Consider the following 18,779-nt stretch of genomic DNA (forward strand, 5'->3'; position numbering starts at 1 on the left):
TTAGGAGTACATATTAATTTCTTCAATAATAATAATAATTATTGTTAATAAAAGTTGTCAATAAAATAGCTTTTTTTCCGATATTATTATGCACAGCTTATTTTTCTCAAATTCATTTATTTTTTTCAAATATCATTTTTTTATGTAAAATATATCTAAAAAGAAAAATATAACCAAAGTTTTATACTTATTCCTGAATATCAAAAACCCAATAAGTGTAAGCAAATTCAATATTACTTGATTAACTCAAAAATTATTCAGCATCATTACAAGGCTATTGCATCTTTGTTTATATTTTCCAAGATTTTTTGTTAAATTAATAAACTTCAATAAACAAAAACAATAAAAGCTATATAATAACATTAGCTAAATAACTGGTTTTTAATTTTGTGCTATGTATTGATGGACCATAGAAAGATCAAAGTCTGTATAGAGGTATATGGTAAAAAAAGAAGGTGCAGCAACATGCTCATCAATTATGTGATCAACATTATCCGAATTCCTGAGCTCACGAGCATAAAGAGCAGTTGTTGCATTCTCGACTTTCAATGAAGTTCAACTATCAAACATAATTTTCTTTTTAAATAAAAATTACATGGAATCGAAAAAAAAAAATGATTGATTTTTTTTTTGCTGCTAATCTGATGAATCATCATTGATTCTGCAACTTTCTGCATCAACACCTCCGCAACAGCACCTAATATACAAATTCAAATTATTAAATTTATTAATATATATATATGTACTTTATAAAGCTTATTATAATTATCAATTTTTTTTACTCTCCGTTGATTATGACATTGTCAATGTCATCCACAATTTCAATAAAGCTATTACATCCACAAGAACACATTATAAAATCTCCCTCTTGATATAATCCACAACCACATGGACAATGAATACCTTTTTTTCTCTCGCCAACGTTCTCAATTACTTCAGCACTTTTAGATAAATTTTTTCTCATGGTTGAAGGTTTTTCAGCCTAGATAATACACTCAACACTGTATAATTTTATTTATTTCTATTAATTTATTCAATAAAAAAAAAGAAACAACATACTAAAGAATTATGGAATGATTGCTCGCCACGAACTTTTTCATTTTTGTTATTGAATGATTTGTCTTTTCTAATAATCTCACGATATAATGTATCATCAAGAGGAACATCAAAGCTTCCCCTCTCTTTCAACGATGAATCACAGTTACGAATAGAAATATTTGATGTACAATTACTAACAGAAGATCTTACTTTGTTTCTATCAATGTTAGTACTTTTTTTATTTTCATTAATATTTGCTGAATAAATATTCATCCAATCTTGTTCATCACATTGACAGTTATTTTTACATTTTTTGCAAGTCCATTTGCCATCTAAAAGAATATCTGGACCCCATTCCTGACAAATGCAAGGTGGCTCGATATGTCCATCAGTATAGTTCTGTTAGAAAAATATATTCAACCTTAAAAAATATAATTTCAATTGAACCAGTTGATAAAAAAAAAACTGTAAATGTTTTTTGAAAAACAACTTTAATCTAGGTATTTACTTACTGAAGGTGATGATGATGATGATGATGATAATTCAAGATTTTTTAGTGACAATGCAGCTTGCTTGATGGGATTTTCGAGATTATTCAAAGACAAGTGCTGTTAAAAAATTTACGAAAACTATTTTTTCAATGTATATATATGTAGGTTTTTTTTTTTTATAATTATAGTTTTACCTTAGCATTATTTAACATATCTTCAAGATCATCTGCAAGTTTTAGAAGATAATTATTTTGACTATTAATTTCTGTCAGTTGAAATACTGCGGCGTTAACCTCATTAGAAATTTCTTTATAGCAATCTGGATTTTCACATTCTCGATAGTGATTTTCTATATTATTTGTTAAATTATTAGACGACAAAAAATTACCCATCGTTTAAATTTTTCTAATTCAATATTTAATAACTTTTTATTTTTTTATTTCAAGATCCCCAATATTTATTTTTTTTTTTATAATTTATTTTTTTTTTTTTTATAAAAAAAAACAAAAAACAAAATAATAATTATGATCTATCGCCATTTTTTATTAATTTTTTTTTTTTTTGTTATTCAACAATTATCATAATCAGAAGATGAAAATTTCAAATTTGAATGATTTTTTTTTTTCAATTAAGTATTCAAACAATTAGAAGAAAATGTTGATTCAACTTTCATAAAAATCAAAATTTAAAGTGAGTTAATTAAACGTGTTAAAGAATGTTTAATTCTGAGTTAATATTATTTAAATATTACATTTGACATTAAATTAAACGATAGCAATTCATTTTGACATTCAAAAAATATTAAATTTAACATTTTGTCCAAATCCAAATATGGAAAAGAAAAAGGCTTATCGCATGGAAGTCGTTACGATCCGTTGGCCTAAACAGTAAGACTTATGGAAGTAGCACTTCCTTTCATTCTTATGAAGACTATTATCGATGAAAATCATCCTCAAATTCATCATCCGTAAACAAGTATAGCTGAAAGGAATCTAATTTTCTAAATTAAACTTTCTTATGAATCAAATTATTTGTAAAATATGACTACATTATTTTTACCAGACTTGTTTTTTTTATTTTTTTATATATAAATCCTAAATAGAATAAAGTAACAATTAATAAAAAGGGTATATTTTTTTACAATCTTAATTAAAAACTAATATACAAAGTTATATAATCACGAAATTTTCAAACAAATATATATTTCATTAAAAGAAAACTAGAAAAACTCATGAAACTCAGATTACAATATTCAATAAATCATATGTAAATGGTATTGGGATTCATTATTTTTTTTTAGCCCAATATTTTTCCATACCAAGTTTTAAAAACTCAATAAAATATTAAAATACAATTAATATTTATAATATAACATATGTTAATAAGTCGACTAGAGATTACTTGGAACTCTGAACTCGTTTGATTACATTATGATTTATAATTCTCGAACAAACAAAAAAAAAAAAAAAACAAGAACAAACAGAAATCAAACAAAAAAAAAACATGAGGATTAATAACGCTTAATCTAGGTTTGTTTGTTTTTGTTTTTTTTTTTGTTTCGTGTTAATTAGTGTGACTATCATTTTGATTTATTTTACGATTTTTTTTTTTTTTAATTATAATTTATAAAACGGAAAAACTTATTCGGTGGGTGATAAAACTCGAAATTGTGAGAAAAGTCAAGATTGTTTTTTGATATTTTAATTTGATTGAAATTATCAAATCTCGTTGGAAGATTTATCATTTGTGCGGCAGGACGTACCGTTCCTGGATCGGCACTTGGGCAAACCAAGTAGCGCCAGCAAACAAAAATGTCCTAAAAAAAAAAGAAACAAAAAAATATTATTATCATGCAAACTTTTAAAGTATTTTACGATTTTTAAATTTTTTTTTTTTTTTTTAGAAATTTTAGCCGAGAAAAAAAGTTTCTCATCAAAAACATGGTCATACCTTAATTTTTTGTGTTAAAGAACTCGATTGTCCATCCTTTGAATTTGGCAGGTGTCAATCTCGATAAAATATAGTAATCATCACCGCAACGAATGAAGGATGATTTATTCATCTCCAACGAAAGTAGATTGTCTGTCGAAATTAATTTAATCTGATAAATGATCTCATAACAAAGACATTCGTTCAAAAACGAATGTTTTTTTTTGTTTCTTTTTTATTTGTTCATCAATGAAAAAATATATTTATTTTTCAAAAAGTTATTAAGCAAATGAAACCATTACCCAAAAGCCTTCAAAAAATATGACATTAATTTTTCATCTCAATATATATATATATATATAATTTCATAAGTAATTTGAAACACTCCTATAAATACATATAGAGAGTACGACGAAAAATGTTACCAACGAATGAAAGTCAATAAGTCAAACTGTACGTGATGGAAATTCAATTAGCAAAGCGAATTTTTTATTGTTTAAAAGTGCGTTTTCACTCAAACTGTTTGTCAATGTCAAATAAATGTTTATTTGTCGGCAACAATTGATGTTTATTTTTTATGCTCGAGTGAAAACGCACCGTAACATTGCAAATGAAATTTTATTAATAAAGATTTCAAGAAGAGCTGAATATAAACAGTTAATGATAATTATTAAAAATTCGAAAAGCTAAGAAAAATGTCATAGACACATTATACGAAAACGAAAATTAGCTATTTTGTCAATAGTTTTTTTTTTTTTGTTTTTGTTACTATTTGTATCAGTAAAAATTTAGATGACTGACCTTTGGCAATATCATCGATCATTAAATCATTAAGAAAAAATATTCCTCAATACTTTGTAATTATCTTTGATTTTCTCACAATCGAAAAAAAAATTTACTAAACTTAATTGAACTTTTTTTTTTTTCGAAAACATTCACACATCACTGAGGGGTTCGTTTTGATATCATTTGTCCATAATAAACAATTTTAAATGATACTGCAGCTATTGCAAAAATGTTAATGAATCTTACAAGATAAACTACACACAAATTTCTGTATAGATTCTTAACGACAAACGGTGTTTGTCGATTGATCTACGACTGTTACGATTATTATCTTGAAATTTTTTTGACACTTTCATAGCCCAGCCCTCTCGTTCGCTTCGACATTTCCATCGTTTTCTAACCTTCTCAAGTGCCTTGGTTTCACTTGTCTTTATTATACTATTCTCGATATTATAATTATCCATTTGATTGATTTTCTGTGGCTGAACTACACCATCTACATTGTTGCAAGGTACCTGACTAACTAAATCATTAGTCACGTTTATCTAAAAAGAAAAAAATAACTCATATATATTATTACATTTAGGTTTATACGTAAAATAAATCGTTTAGTGTATACTTACAACTTGATTATTTGATATATTGTTTTGCACATCATCAGTCAGTGATGGAGGTGCATGTTTTGAGAAACTTTTCATCTCAAAAATTTCATCAATATCCATAAATTGTGATATTTTTTCAAACTCATCAATTTTTTTTATTAAATTCATTCTTTCAATGTTATCAACAACAACAACATCTTGATTTTTTTTAAGTTTAGTATTATAATTGACTTCACGTTGACACCAAATATTATCAATTTCTTTAAGTATATTTGCAAAAGCAATTTCTTTATTTTTTAAATTCATATATTTTTTTCTATATAAGTATTCAATTTGTGAAAATTTTTGTACAATATCATAATAATCTTTTTTTAATATTTGACAATTTAAACAATTATCCATTTTAATATTATCATCAGTACAAGTACCAATATCTCGTGTATCAAAAAATTTATCAATAAAATTTTCTTTATTATTATTATTATTATTATCAAGTTTTTCATAATTATGAATTTTATTTTCCAACAAATGTAGTTTTTCAGTAAGTCTATAATTTTCATCAAGTAAATCATTTTCTCTTTGTTTTGAAATTTTATTTTCTCTTGACCTTTCAACATCAGTGACTTCATAAATTTCTAGTCTTTCTTCAAGTTCTTTAATTTTTTCTTTATAAAATAATATTTTATTATTGTCTTCAATAATTTCCAATGTATTATCAACTTGAACTGGTACTTTAACAGCTCTTTCTTGTATTCTTTCTCTTAATTGCTGTAGTCTTTCAACTTCTTGAAGTAATTCACATGATGGAGTTTCAGTCTGTGTGCCACAATTTATAAATTCAATATGTCCATCGTAATCATCATCATCATCAACATCATCATCGTCAAATATTCCACTTTCTTGTAATGATAATGGTGATTTTTTTGAAGATGTAAATAACAATTTTTCCATATGATTATTATTGTCATCAATATCATTATTGTTATTGCTATTATTAATATTATAGTTATCACTATCATTATTATTATTGTATGGTATAACTGTGGCAATTGCACGTTGCTGTTGTTGTTGATGATGCTGTTGTTGTTGCTGCTGTTGTTGTTTATTATTTTGATTAGTTTGATGAATTTTATAAATTAATTCTGGTGATACAATACCACTGTCAGCGGTGTCTGGTGTTTCTCGGGATCCAGTTTCTTCTAACTCTAATATTCGAAATTCAAGTAATTCATTTTGTTCACGCATATCTGATAATTCATCTAATAAACTTAATTCACGTTCTTCAGCACGTTTTAATTTATCATTCAATGCACGACGATTATTTTGACTTCCTCTTGTTTCTTGAAGTAGTGCTTTTTCTAAATCCTTAACTTGACTTTTTGCATGTAATAATTCTTGTTTTTCTTCAATATATTTTGTTTGTAATTCTTCAAGTTCAATAATTATATTTTCATATGAATCACGTGTTAATGAATTTTTTTGATATTGTGAACATGGTTGGGGTGATAATGATGATGGTGTACTTGATAATGCACTGTCATCTTCTTCATATTGATCTTCATCATCAACTTCAGCAACTGGTTCAAGTTCTAACCATTGTTTATAAAATTCTTCTTTACGTTTTTTATTTGAGAGTTGATCTAATTTACGTTCACGCTCTTTCAGTGCTTGACGAAGATATTCAATGACTTCTTGTTGTTCGACTGCTAATTCACGGAGACGCTCTATTTCACATTCTTTTTTAAATTGCTCATCTTGCTAGAAAATAAAAATAATAATAATTTTTAATATTTATTTTTATAATTATTTTGTATATAGAATATTACTCATTTACCAAATTTTCGCCACGATGAAATTTTTTTTCTATGCAAGGTTCCAGACGAATCTGAAGATTTTTTTCACTGTCTTGCAATTTCTTCATCTGAAATAAAAAATATAATAAAATATAAGTGTTTATAATTATTAAGTTATACAAATATAGAAAACTAAAAGAGAAAAATAATCTTTAGAATATGTTGTAAAAGATTTTATTCCATATAAAATTATCACACCTCATTATTGAAAGTAAACTGAACATAAATTTTATTATATATATATATATATATGTTTTTATAGCTATTATTTTTTCAAATTTTTGGATTAATTAAGGATCAAGATATTTCACGACCTACGATCCAGATATTTATATTATTCGTGTAATCAAAAAAAAAAATCACTGACCTTAGTAATTATAAAAAATCAAAGAATTGAAAAAAAAAAAACATATTACTATCAACTCATTCTTTTTTTTTTCTCAACTTCTGCTTTCATTTCGTGAAAGGTATTCCGATTTTTTCTCATGCAATACCCCATTTTCTTTACTCATATAATTTATTGTTATTATTATCATTATTATTTTTTTTAATTACTCAATTAAAATTATCATACCTATTATAAAATTATTCATCAATTAACTTTACCATAACATGAAAATTCCTAAATCACGTAAGATCTTAAACAAAAATTAATAAATCATTATCAACTTTCTATAATAACGAAGAAAAAAAAAAAAAAACTTAATAAATTAATAATATAATGATATCGTTATGTACTTATGTAGACCATTTAATAGAAACTCATTTATAATATTTTGAATAATCAACATATTTTTCACACATTGCATACATATAAATTCTTTCAACAACAATAACAGCAACTGCAACATAATCATAATAATAATAGTAATAAAACTGAAATAATGGTTGAGTAGGTTAGTGTCCTTTCTATTGAACTTGTGATGCAGGGTTCAATACCTGGTATAACATCATCTTTTTTCATGAGAATAATAAGAACACCAACAAATAAAATTAAAGTAAGAAAATCCAATAGTTTACAAGTCTCACTCAAGAATACTTTGTTTTGATTAGATACGAGGGAAAACTGGGTTCACTATAAAAAAAAAACGTCAAAGTATAGGCTTGTTTTGTCGCTAATGATCTCAGCTGTTGACACGATGTTCAACAACCATAAATAAAAATATTAATAATTATAGTAATGATAATAATAATAATAATAATAATAAATTGTAAGTCATCATTAAAATAGTTGAAACTGTTTGCCATTGTTGGTATGGGATGAGAGTGTATGCGTATATATATATTTGTATTGAAATGATTGAGTTCAACAAAGATCGATTGAGTACGACAGAATGTAAGAGATAGTCTCGGTGAGAGAAGACACTGGACCGTTACTTTGGCCCCCTGACATACACAGCTGACTTATTTTCTCATATATTTATATACATATTATTTTTTTTTCTTTTGCCCCATGGCCGTATATATACGGCTTTCTTCTTTAATACTTGAAGCAACCTGTACATTGGGTCAGGTGTTTGCCCCGACCGATTTTTTCGACCCTACTTAATATAAAAAAAAATAATAAAAATTTAAGTATAAGAAAAAAAATATTAAAACTATTGTTTTTATTTTTTTAATATGTAAACATTTTTATTATTTTTTTTTTTTTATAATATCACGCATAAAGTGATTAGTTTACTATTCATGTCACGTTAGACACTAGACACTTTGGAATTTGTTGTTTATTTATTTTTTTTTCTTGCAAAAATACTTGAGAAACTAGCTATGCAAATTATTATGATCATTTTGGAAAATATTATTCTTTTTTTATTTCAATGTTTATTTTTAGTAATTTTTTTTTTTTACATATATGAAAGATGATCAGGTGATGGTCAATACAACGAGAAATTTCTCCGGAAATAATGTATCCGTGATTTCTCCTTACAATTGACATTGAAGTAAAGATAAATTCGTCAAGAAATATTTTAGAATAGATATTTTCGCTATACATTTATTTTATTAAATCATATATATTATATATATAATATATTAAAAAGAAAGTATATAATAAATAATTTTCATTATAAAAAAATTAGTTGATGTATTAATTTGTATTCTTAGACACATGAATTTTTTATTCGACTTTCTAACGTTATTAATTAAATAACTGAATAAAACATTGCAAGACTTTGATTGGCAATGGTATTGTCAATATCCTTTAAGAATTGTCGGGTGAATGTGATCGAGGTCTCGATATCCGTTCATCAGTTCTCTACCACTTTTGAAATTACTGACATATAGACAATGAGCACGTGCCACATTTTAATTTCCCGAAACAAAAGCTTAAGGATCCTATAAATTTGATCTTCAAGAATCATTACAAATACTTATAAGTGCAGCTTTTCTGAGAGTTCTCCGAATTAAAAATCATTAACACTGTCAGTTGATAAGAAAAAAAAACAACTAATAACTATTATTTACATCTAAAAATCTATAAATATATATAGGAATAACTTGTGTTTGTTATTTTTTTTTCAACATATATAAAAACTATATACTTTCAATAGTTTGAATCATTATTATGGCATGGCATTAAAATTTTATGTCAGCTGAAAAAACAAATTTACAATGCGTTTAGTTGTCTCATAATTGCAAATTAAAAAAAAAAAAAAATCTGTGACTCTCTCTACGTTTGACATTCTCTGAAAGTAAATATAAATTTACTAAATAATACGTTTTTCAGTTGATTCAAAATCTGAGTTTCCAACTTTTTTCTTTTCAAATAAATTTTCAGGAACAAGTTATTTTAGGGAAGTTTAAAACAAGCTCTTATGGAAATTCATGCTTGGAAATAACTTCGAACAGAAGTATAAATATAGTATTAAAAACGTCGTAATTCGTACTAATTGCTAAAAGCTAAAAAAATTTTGAACTACAAAAAGTACCATCTGATCTCTTATTAGATTTCAAGAAATTAGGGAAAATGTATTTATATATTTTTCTATAATAATATCTACATGCCATATAAAATAAAATTTTACAGTAATATTAAATAAATTCTAAATTATGTTCAAACAATGAGACATTGATGATGATACTTAAAGAACTAAAAAAACCATTAAAAAATATTTTTAGTTGTTTGACAAACAAGAAGAATTGCTTATGAATTTTATTGTTTGGAGTTGGTAACACTGTACGACTTTCATGTATATAGGTATATATATATTTATATTTTGTTCCACAAGAATACTTTTTCTGCAACCTTAATATCACCACCACGAAGATCATGTATCTTTGTTAAAAGTTTGCAAATTTAAAAGTAATTTTTTCCGGAAAAAAACACTTGTCTAATCTTCAAGTGTTTATAATTTTTTCAGAGGTGAAAACTATGGTATAGCCTGAAGCGATTACCTCGCCTTTGTAATAATGATGATGATATACAAAACGTACTCAATGAGTATACGCGCAATCATAAACACTTGCATTCGTGAACATTTATGGTCGTCTTGTATTGAAGCCACGACACGAGAGAGAATCTTTCTCTTTTTTCATTGAGCCACTCTGCTCGTCAGATTTACTGATCCACAAGTGAAAATACAATTATTATTTTTTTTTATATAATTAATATTCCAATCATTAAAGAGTATAAATTAGAAAAAAAAAAAAAAAAGAAACGATCATCAAAAATATACATATTTTTTTTCATTTTAAAATTTTTCAATTGAATAATATCTAATTTTTTTTTTTTTTTTCATAAGACTTATTATTAAATAAATTCCGAATTAAATATATTTATTTTACCTTAGATAATTCGCTAGTTATAGATCTACCGGAAATGAAACCGGAAATCTCTGTTGTTGCGTTTGTCTAGACGCCTTTTATATATTTTTTTACATTAAACATGTCACAGTAAAGTATAACTATACTGCTATTCTTTTTTTTTTCTTTTGCTGAAGTTTTTTATACAATGTTCTTATTTTTCTCGTAATTTATTGTTCTTTTCTTGATATTAATATATAAATTAATTACATTCATATATAGTTTTAATATATATGTATAACTATAGTAACTATTTTTCAAATTTATTATTGAAAAAAAATTTTTTTTTTTTGTTGTCTCGATTTCCTGTCTCAAATATCCCATATTATTTTTCCCACGAGAAGTACCGTACTGCTTTGGTATTAATGTTAATACGGCAAATTTGTCTGGACTCAAACGTAATCCGAGTACTTTCTTCACTCGTTTCAATTTACTTTTCAGGAGTAAATATATTCGGGCATAACGACGTCTAGTCACGCAGTTATCGTCTTGGGCAAAACCATAATAAAAAAATTATATATATTCTTGAATTGTTGTTGTTGCATATGCATTTTTAAATACTTTAAATTTGCCATATATATGAGACATACGAGACGAAATCATGTTGGAATTCGAATAAGCTCACGCTACAAGACTGTTCTATAGTTTCTGGACACTCAAAAGTTTACATACACGCACGCGTTTATAATTATAAGACGAGAGATTGTTTTTTATATCAATATTTATATGAAAAATTAAATTCCATCAGTTATTAAAATATTTTTTTAATTTATGACAAATATGTTTTTAATTTATTTTTGTTGTTTTTAAATCAAGTAATAAAGTATTTTTATAAAATCGTTAATAAAAGTGAAAAGAGTCGAATAATAAATTAACTTATCAGTTTATCTTAAATTCTAAAATTTAGAAAAATTGAGAGATATTAAGAATTCAAGGGAATTCAGAAAAACAAATTGTATTAGTTTATGGTCAATAAAATAAAATTGAGGAAATAATGATTATTAAAAATATCAAATAATTTGGGTGAACTTTTCAATTGAAAATTAACAAACTATATAGACTCACATTAAATATGACAATATTTTAATAGTTGATTTCTCTTTTCATGCACAAAAATCTTAAAAGATACACCAGATGATGAAAAAAACATTTTAACAAAATAAATATACGACAAAATATACATGGTGTACTGAAATTGTAAAGTCTAATTTTTTATTTTATTATTTAAAAGAATAACTTTGCAATTTAAAACTCTTTTTTTAACTCAATATCTATTAAATTATTTATTTACGAATAATATGTTGTCGTGTTAATTAAATATATAATATATAAATAGCTGTTGGTGACTTTATCGACTCAGCATTAAAATCTGTTGCTTTTTGACTATAATAACTATATCCATTTATTTTTCCAAAATTATTTTCTTCAATCAAGAAACGCTGAATTATAGAGTCAAGGTAATTTTATTTTTGTAACTATTTCAGTGTTGGAAAAAAATTTCATTTCCATGGACTGCAGTCATAGAAACTTTTTTCTCGGTGTATTGTTGTGATTTATTGTCACATCATGGTAAAACTCATGCTAAGTTAAGAAATCTGATTATTACAATGTCATGCTTCAGCATGAATCGTACAATGACAATTTAATTATATATTAAAAATTCTTAAAACTGATATTATGAATTCAAGATTTAAAAAAAATAACTTGATACAATTCATTTGATAAATATCCAAGCATAAATAATTTGTAATAAAATAAACACCACACCTTTAATTTAGCATATATATATTTAATGATTTTAATCATTTATCTTATATAAATAGAAAAACGTCAATGACAATTGCATTCTAAACCTGATTTAGTCCATAATAACACTTTCTTTTTACAATTAAAAAAAAAAGAAGGAAAATAATAAATCACGGACAAGTTTCAATTTGATAAAAGTGTATTTTTCATTTTTTACTTTATAAAATATATCGCACATAAATACATTGAAAAATAAAAAATATTTTATATCAATTGAATTAAACTTTCATTATTAACCAGTTTTTTTTAGGTGATTTTTAATAGAAAAAAATTTATTACGTAGCTTTGCGAATGATCGAGTGTAAATAATATCTATCGAAAATTTAAATTCTAAAATTGATTATGCTTCAAAAAGTTAGTAATAATTACTTGCCATGTATAATACAACCAATTTATGGGCTAAAAGTGAAAATGTCAACTTGAAAATTTTAAAATAAATAATAATACACAGATGTTTATTATACGTAATAATAAACTCTCTGTAAATTGATCAAATTCATCAAGTAATTAGCATGAACAATCATGAACAATTAATCAAATTCATTAGATAATTATGGTAAAATCGAAGGCTATAATCTTACACAAGGTTAAATTTTCTCGAACGAGATAATATTTAAATTTTTTTTCATTATGGCTAACCACAAAGATTTGCTGTTCACACGACGCCGAAGTGGTGTTAATAATAAAAATATTATCATATGTTCCAGATTGAACATTGCCAAGTTGTCTTATACTCTGATCAAGGCTATACAAACAAGAATATACAAGATGCATCAATGCACACGAATGCGTTTGACAGTATCTAAACTATGTTTTATAAATTGTTACTTTAATTATTTATTTAACTATAAAAAAGTAAAAAATAAAAACAAAATAAACATAATAGCAATTTTAATAAAAATAATTTTTCTGATTTATTCCGTTTGTTATTTGCTCTCAATTGTCCTAAATGAAAGAAAAAAAAATGTGGAAAAAGTTGGAGAAAAATCAAATAAAAATGAAAGAACAGTTACTTCAATTTTTCTTGAAAAATTGAATAAAAAAAAAAAAAAACCGAGTGAATCGAAAAAACTATTAATATTATAATTAGTATGATATTTTTAATTCTTTTAAATAGATTAAAAATTTCCTAATACGGTGTGTATGAATCACAAATTATTTATGAATATTTAGAAAATGATAAATTAAATTTTCATATATGTAAATAAGGTTGTAATAATTAAAATAATTTTTTGTTATAACATAATAATAAAGAAGAGGTATGTATATGTATACAATACCACTATAATTAAAAATTTCAGCGACAAACCATGATGGCCGATGAGTCATTTAATAAATTGATGAATAAGAAATTATTTGTATGATAAAAGTGTGCAAACTTGTAAGCAAAACAAAAAAAAAAAAAAAAATGAATAAATAAAAAATTAAAACAAACAAATTATTTCTGATTACTCATCGACACTTTTAAGAAATTTCAAGTACAAATAATTTTTACTTTTTTTTATTTTGCGTGGGAAGATTATGCTGTATGATAATATCAAAACATTTTACAACGAATTAAATATTTTTAATTATAATATATCTAGGAATGTAATTGACAAATTGTTTAAATAGAAAATTTATGTTCATAAGTCTTGAATGAAATAAGTAAATAAAAAAAATAAAAAAAAACAAAATAAAATAATAGTAATAAACATTGGAATGGTATGAACAAAAAAAAAAAAAAATATACATGTATATGAAGAAACTAGGCCGGACGCTGTTTCCCACGAAGTAAGTTGTTGGCTCTGACCATGGCCATAAGTATGCATATATATAGATAGAGGGTACTGCTTGAGAGGTAGGTATAAAAACAATTAAATCAAGTAAGGTCCGGGAGTTATTGAATGTATGCACTTTAGTCACGTGCATGCATTAACAATTATTACAATGCCATCAAATTTTTTCACTCTATATTATCATAATTTTTTGTATAAAAATTTTATTATGCATATTTTAATACTTCATATTCCACGTATAAAATTTATTTAATTAAAATATATAAAAACACTTTTAATTTAGAAAAATAAAATTACAATGACAATTATTATATGTTGAGTTGAAGAAAAAAAAAAAAAAAAGAAAATAATTATATCCAATTTTTAAAAAATAAAAATATACTTTCATTTGTCCAATTTTTTTTTTTCCTCGAGCTGTTTCTTTCTCGGAGCATTTTAGTTGTGATTTAAAAAAAAAAAAACGTTCGTTACTTAAAAATTTCACACAGTTTTCTCTTATGGCAATGGAACACACACGCACAAACCAGAGATAATAATAATAACAATAATGTGTGAGATTAAATGCAAAAACGGGAGTTTATGACTTTGGATTAGGTCTTAACAAGAAATATATAAATATATATACATTTTACATCGTTTTTTTTTGGAGTTTTATTTCTACCGCCTGTATGCGAATATACATATATAATATATATATATATATATATCATATATGTATGTATTATTCTCATTTTTCATTTCAACATAATCGGACGATCGACTTTTTATGGTCTTTAAAATTCCCGGAATTTTTTATGATGATCTTGCAATGTGAAATAATTTTTTTTCATAACTATATTTTATAAAAAGAACATGCATTAAAAGCACTTATCTACAGACGAATTAACAAACTAAGCAATTGTATCATTTGACTGGACTTTGACAAAAAAATTTTTGATTTTTTTAATTTTATCATACAATTAATTTTGGATGATTTTGCAAATATGGTTATTGTTTTATTTTGACTTTATTTATTAAAAGGTTTAAAATAATTCAATAACTATTAGGGCTGAAGTTAGGGTAGGGGTCAATTTTGCGAAAGGAGGTCAGTGTGGACTTGTATTTACACTTTTTTTATTCTCATGTCGCAAATACATGCTAATAAGTAGTAAAAAAAAATAAAAAATATACAAAAATTGTTTGAAAAAATAATAAAAAAATTTTGTATTTTTATAAATAAGATGTTTCAATTTTTTAAGTAATAATAATTTTTTTTTCTTGAAATAAAATAGTTTAAAATTTTTTTATTTCAACTATTTTACATTTATAAAAATAATTTAATTTAATTTTTTTTTTTTTCAAATTTACCTCGTGCCACGCAAATCCCATGAGTTTCTTCTTGAATTTGATGACACATAAAATGTAAAAAAAATTAATCAACTTTTTTTTAACACCTACTTTTATTTTTAAAAGTAATTAAATTTTTTATTTTTTGTTAAATATTAGTTAAAAATTAAAAATAAATATATTTGTTTTTTTATCACTTGAAAAACTTATGTCTTTATTCAATTTTTTTTTTTTTCAAAATTATCTGATGATTGTTTATCAATTTTATTACCGCCTGAATGAATTTTTACCGAACAGATATTAAAATTGTGTATGTCTGTGACGGGCGTCTAGACAAGACTGAGTCCAAGTTGTTCCGAAACTTCTCAGCAAGCAAGGTACCTTCTTTCACCGGTCACAAATACAAACAAAACTATTACACACGAGTTATCATTTGCTATGTATATGTATACACGTAAACTCTTATTATGTGTTGATTTTTTTTATAATTCCATCATTTATATATGCGCAAAAATATTTTTTATGATTTTGAAAATAGTGTATAGAACGGCGCAAATAAGATGTGAAAATTGGAATAATTACATTAAACATTCACCACAATTGTCGTTGTAATACAAGGAATAACTACGATTATATATAAATTACAAGATTTTTCTTGTTATTTATGATTTTTTTTTTTTTTTTAAGATTTTTTAAAGATTTAAAAAAATAAGTTTATTTAAAATATTTATTTAAAAAAAATAAAGCAATCTTTTATTGGTTACCTGAAAACAACTAATTTTTTACGAAATCGTTATTGGCACTCATACGGGGAAATTTACGGGAAATACGGGGACATTTACGGGTTTCACATACAATATAATCAGTCCTACACATACAACGGTGACTATGTTTACCGTAAATTTTCTCGTAACCTGTATAAATGTCCCCGTAAATTCCCCCGTATTGAGTGCCAATAGCGTTACCGAATTTTTTAACATTTAAAAAATACTTTTTATCGACAAAAAAAAACCATCATGTATAACGATTCAATTTTCAAGAAAAGATTCCTAACATCATCGACGTTATTAATATATTCAAAAAACACTATTTGACTGTTTAGTTTTTTAACTGCAGTTGTTTTATATCAATAGATATCATTTAAAACGAAAATTAAATGTAAAAAATAAATTTGAGTATTTTTTTTTTTTTTGTGTCAGCTTAACTATTTTCTTGTACTGAATTTTGATTTAACAAAAAAAAATTCAGTACAAGAAAATTAAACAAACGATCTTAAATAATTTATAAGAGCGCATCAAAATTCAGGACCGTGTTTGAAAATCGTGTTAGCTGTCTGTAAACCCGGGCATGTATAATATTGTTTTTAAACAACCGCAGTGTTTAAAACAATTTTTCTTTATTTTTAATTTTTTCTAAACACAAGGAGCATCTTTGACGCTCATTTAAAAATTGTTTTTATCAAGATTATAAATATGGGATTATATGTTTCTTTGTACTATATAGGGTTCATTTATTTTTTGTTGCAACATGTTGTCATGCATGACAAATAAAGACGCTTCATAAAATTTTTCATGTCAATCTACCATATTTTGATGGATTGGCTAGAAAAATTTTAATTTTTCATTTTGATTTACATGAAAATTTTTCAAAAGCTTCTTTTTTTTCATGTTGCTATGAAAAAGAAAGTGCAACTTGCAAGGACCAAGAATACCACTTTTGGCTTACTGCAGAGATTTCCCTTGGTAGCATTTGTCAGTTAAAAGTTTGAATGCATGGTATAGCCCATCCAGAAAATTCATAAACTGAACAAAATTAACAAAAAATTTCGTATTTTACTAGAAAACGGGTGAGAGGAACCATATGATTTCTATATCATTTTAACTAATGCACCAAAAACACCGGTATTGACTTTATTCGAAAGAGGAACCTCAATTTGCATGATGAAAGAGTTTTTAGTTTTCTTTTTTAATAACCCCGTAAAACATATATTCATATTAAAAAATCAGTGACGTCACGAACTTGAAATAAAAAAGGCATATATCTTCGGTAGTCTTTCACTTGAAAACATAACTTTATCATAAATAAAAAGTGTTCAATAAAATGAATTATTAATAATTATAAAAATATATTTTTAGTAAAATTATTTAAAATAGGAAAGGTTTCAATAAATTCATGGAAGAAATATCAAATATATTCATTCATTTTCAATTAAGACTTAATACATATTACAGGTTAGTCAAGTTTATATAAAATGAATAAATAAAAGTACAAAAAAAAATACATGGAAAATGAATCAAAATGATTTCATTATACTTTTCTAACGGTTCAATTCAGCAGTGCAGAATAAAAAAATAAATATAAGAAGATGCGAACAGATGTGAAATAATTGCAAGTGGAAACAATGAGCTTTGAAAAAAAAAAAAAAAAAAAATGATTTAAAGTATACATTTCAACGACCGTTACAATGACGAGGATATATAGCTCATAGATGCTTATCAAAGATTCACAAAAGCACCGTTTATTTTTAAGAAACAAGATCACGTCAAACAATATTATTTGTGAAAAAAAAAAAATTAATAGAAGTACACTTGTTATGTGAAAATTTAATGATTTTTAGAATAAAAAAAAATCAATGTTTATAATTTTTATTTAAAATAATAATAAGATATTAATTTATACAAAAAAAAAAAGAGAAGTTGTGAATTTATTTAGTCTAAGATATTTATTAAAAAAAATGAAATAAAAATTCAAAAAATCCGACAAAGAAAGACCTCACAGGTGAATCTGTCGGTGGGTGTCCAGTGTAGTGGATTGCTAGTACCGGAATTAAAAAAATGTGTCGCCTGAGCAAGATAAAGATGCTGAGGGCCTTTCTCAATAAAGATATACAACTTTAGTGTTCACTATAGTGTATGGTAAGTTTTTTTTTTCTTTCTCTTCGCTCGATACGATTAAACGCTATAATAATATAATTCCATTTTCAGGCCACCATAGTAGCACCATAGTACCATGTGATTACAAATATGTATATATATATATATATATTGTGTATAATTTAAAGATATATATAAATGTGGTCCGGCATCACTAAGTGTCTGCAGAAAGGCATTTTTTTGTCGCGGCAACGTGAAAGCGAACATCAATAATATTATATACGTGAGATATCTCCCAAAGACTCTGATAAGAAAAGTGTCTTCTTGTCGGAGAAAAAGAAATTATTTTTTTTCTTCACTTGATATGTGCTTCAAAGAGTAAGATGACACGCGACCGAACAAAACCAACGTCAAGAGTTTTTTTTTAAAGATTATATTATATGTATTTTTTTTTTTTTGAATTCATCAAATTCACATTTTTTAGTTTTTATTTTTC

The 18,779-nt window shown here is 24.9% G+C and overlaps 2 protein-coding genes across 6 annotated transcripts in view; both read right to left on the reverse strand.

Moving 5' to 3' along the window:
- Positions 1 to 200: 200 nt before the first annotated feature.
- LOC122859476 lies at positions 201 to 1,974 on the reverse strand. 2 transcript variants are annotated; one of them, XM_044163091.1, is made up of 6 exons: positions 1,918 to 1,960; positions 1,724 to 1,848; positions 1,551 to 1,646; positions 1,060 to 1,437; positions 783 to 982; positions 201 to 697 (listed from the first exon to the last, which is right to left on the reverse strand). In XM_044163091.1, the coding sequence occupies exons 1-6, from the start codon at positions 1,919 to 1,921 to the stop codon at positions 637 to 639; spliced, it is 864 nt and encodes a 287-aa protein (XP_044019026.1). In that variant the 5' UTR covers positions 1,922 to 1,960; the 3' UTR covers positions 201 to 636. The 2 variants fall into 2 exon arrangements, with proteins under 2 accessions (XP_044019026.1, XP_044019025.1); XM_044163090.1 differs by having other exon boundaries at positions 1,724 to 1,974.
- Positions 1,975 to 2,907: 933 nt separating this feature from the next.
- Positions 2,908 to 18,779, reverse strand: part of LOC122859471 (protein PFC0760c-like) — a 30,301-nt gene continuing 14,429 nt past the window's right edge. The window contains exons 3-7 of one of the 4 annotated variants that reach the window (XM_044163077.1): positions 6,681 to 6,767; positions 4,868 to 6,604; positions 4,646 to 4,789; positions 3,480 to 3,611; positions 2,908 to 3,345 (exon numbers count right to left, since the gene is read on the reverse strand). In XM_044163077.1, the coding sequence (XP_044019012.1) occupies positions 3,588 to 3,611; positions 4,646 to 4,789; positions 4,868 to 6,604; positions 6,681 to 6,767 (1,992 nt within the window). In that variant the 3' untranslated portion in view covers positions 2,908 to 3,345; positions 3,480 to 3,587. Of the gene's footprint in view, positions 3,346 to 3,479; positions 4,790 to 4,867; positions 6,605 to 6,680; positions 6,768 to 15,431; positions 15,751 to 18,779 lie in introns of those variants that run through there. The other 3 variants (XM_044163075.1, XM_044163078.1, XM_044163076.1) reach the window with 3 other exon arrangements.

This window comes from Aphidius gifuensis, linkage group LG6 (assembly GCF_014905175.1).
Source record: "Aphidius gifuensis isolate YNYX2018 linkage group LG6, ASM1490517v1, whole genome shotgun sequence".
Classification (NCBI taxonomy): Eukaryota; Metazoa; Arthropoda; class Insecta; order Hymenoptera; family Braconidae; genus Aphidius; species Aphidius gifuensis.

Excerpts from the sequence above, each read along its gene's own strand:
- LOC122859476 (XM_044163090.1), bottom strand. The coding sequence starts at position 1,921 with ATGGGTAATTTTTTGTCGTCTAATAATTTAACAAATAATATAGAAAAT. Across the intron at positions 983-1,059 it reads AATCATTCCATAATTCTTTA|GCTGAAAAACCTTCAACCAT; the intron begins GTATGTTGTTTC and ends TGTATTATCTAG. Across the intron at positions 698-782 it reads AATGTCATAATCAACGGAGA|GTGCTGTTGCGGAGGTGTTG; the intron begins GTAAAAAAAATT and ends TTTGTATATTAG.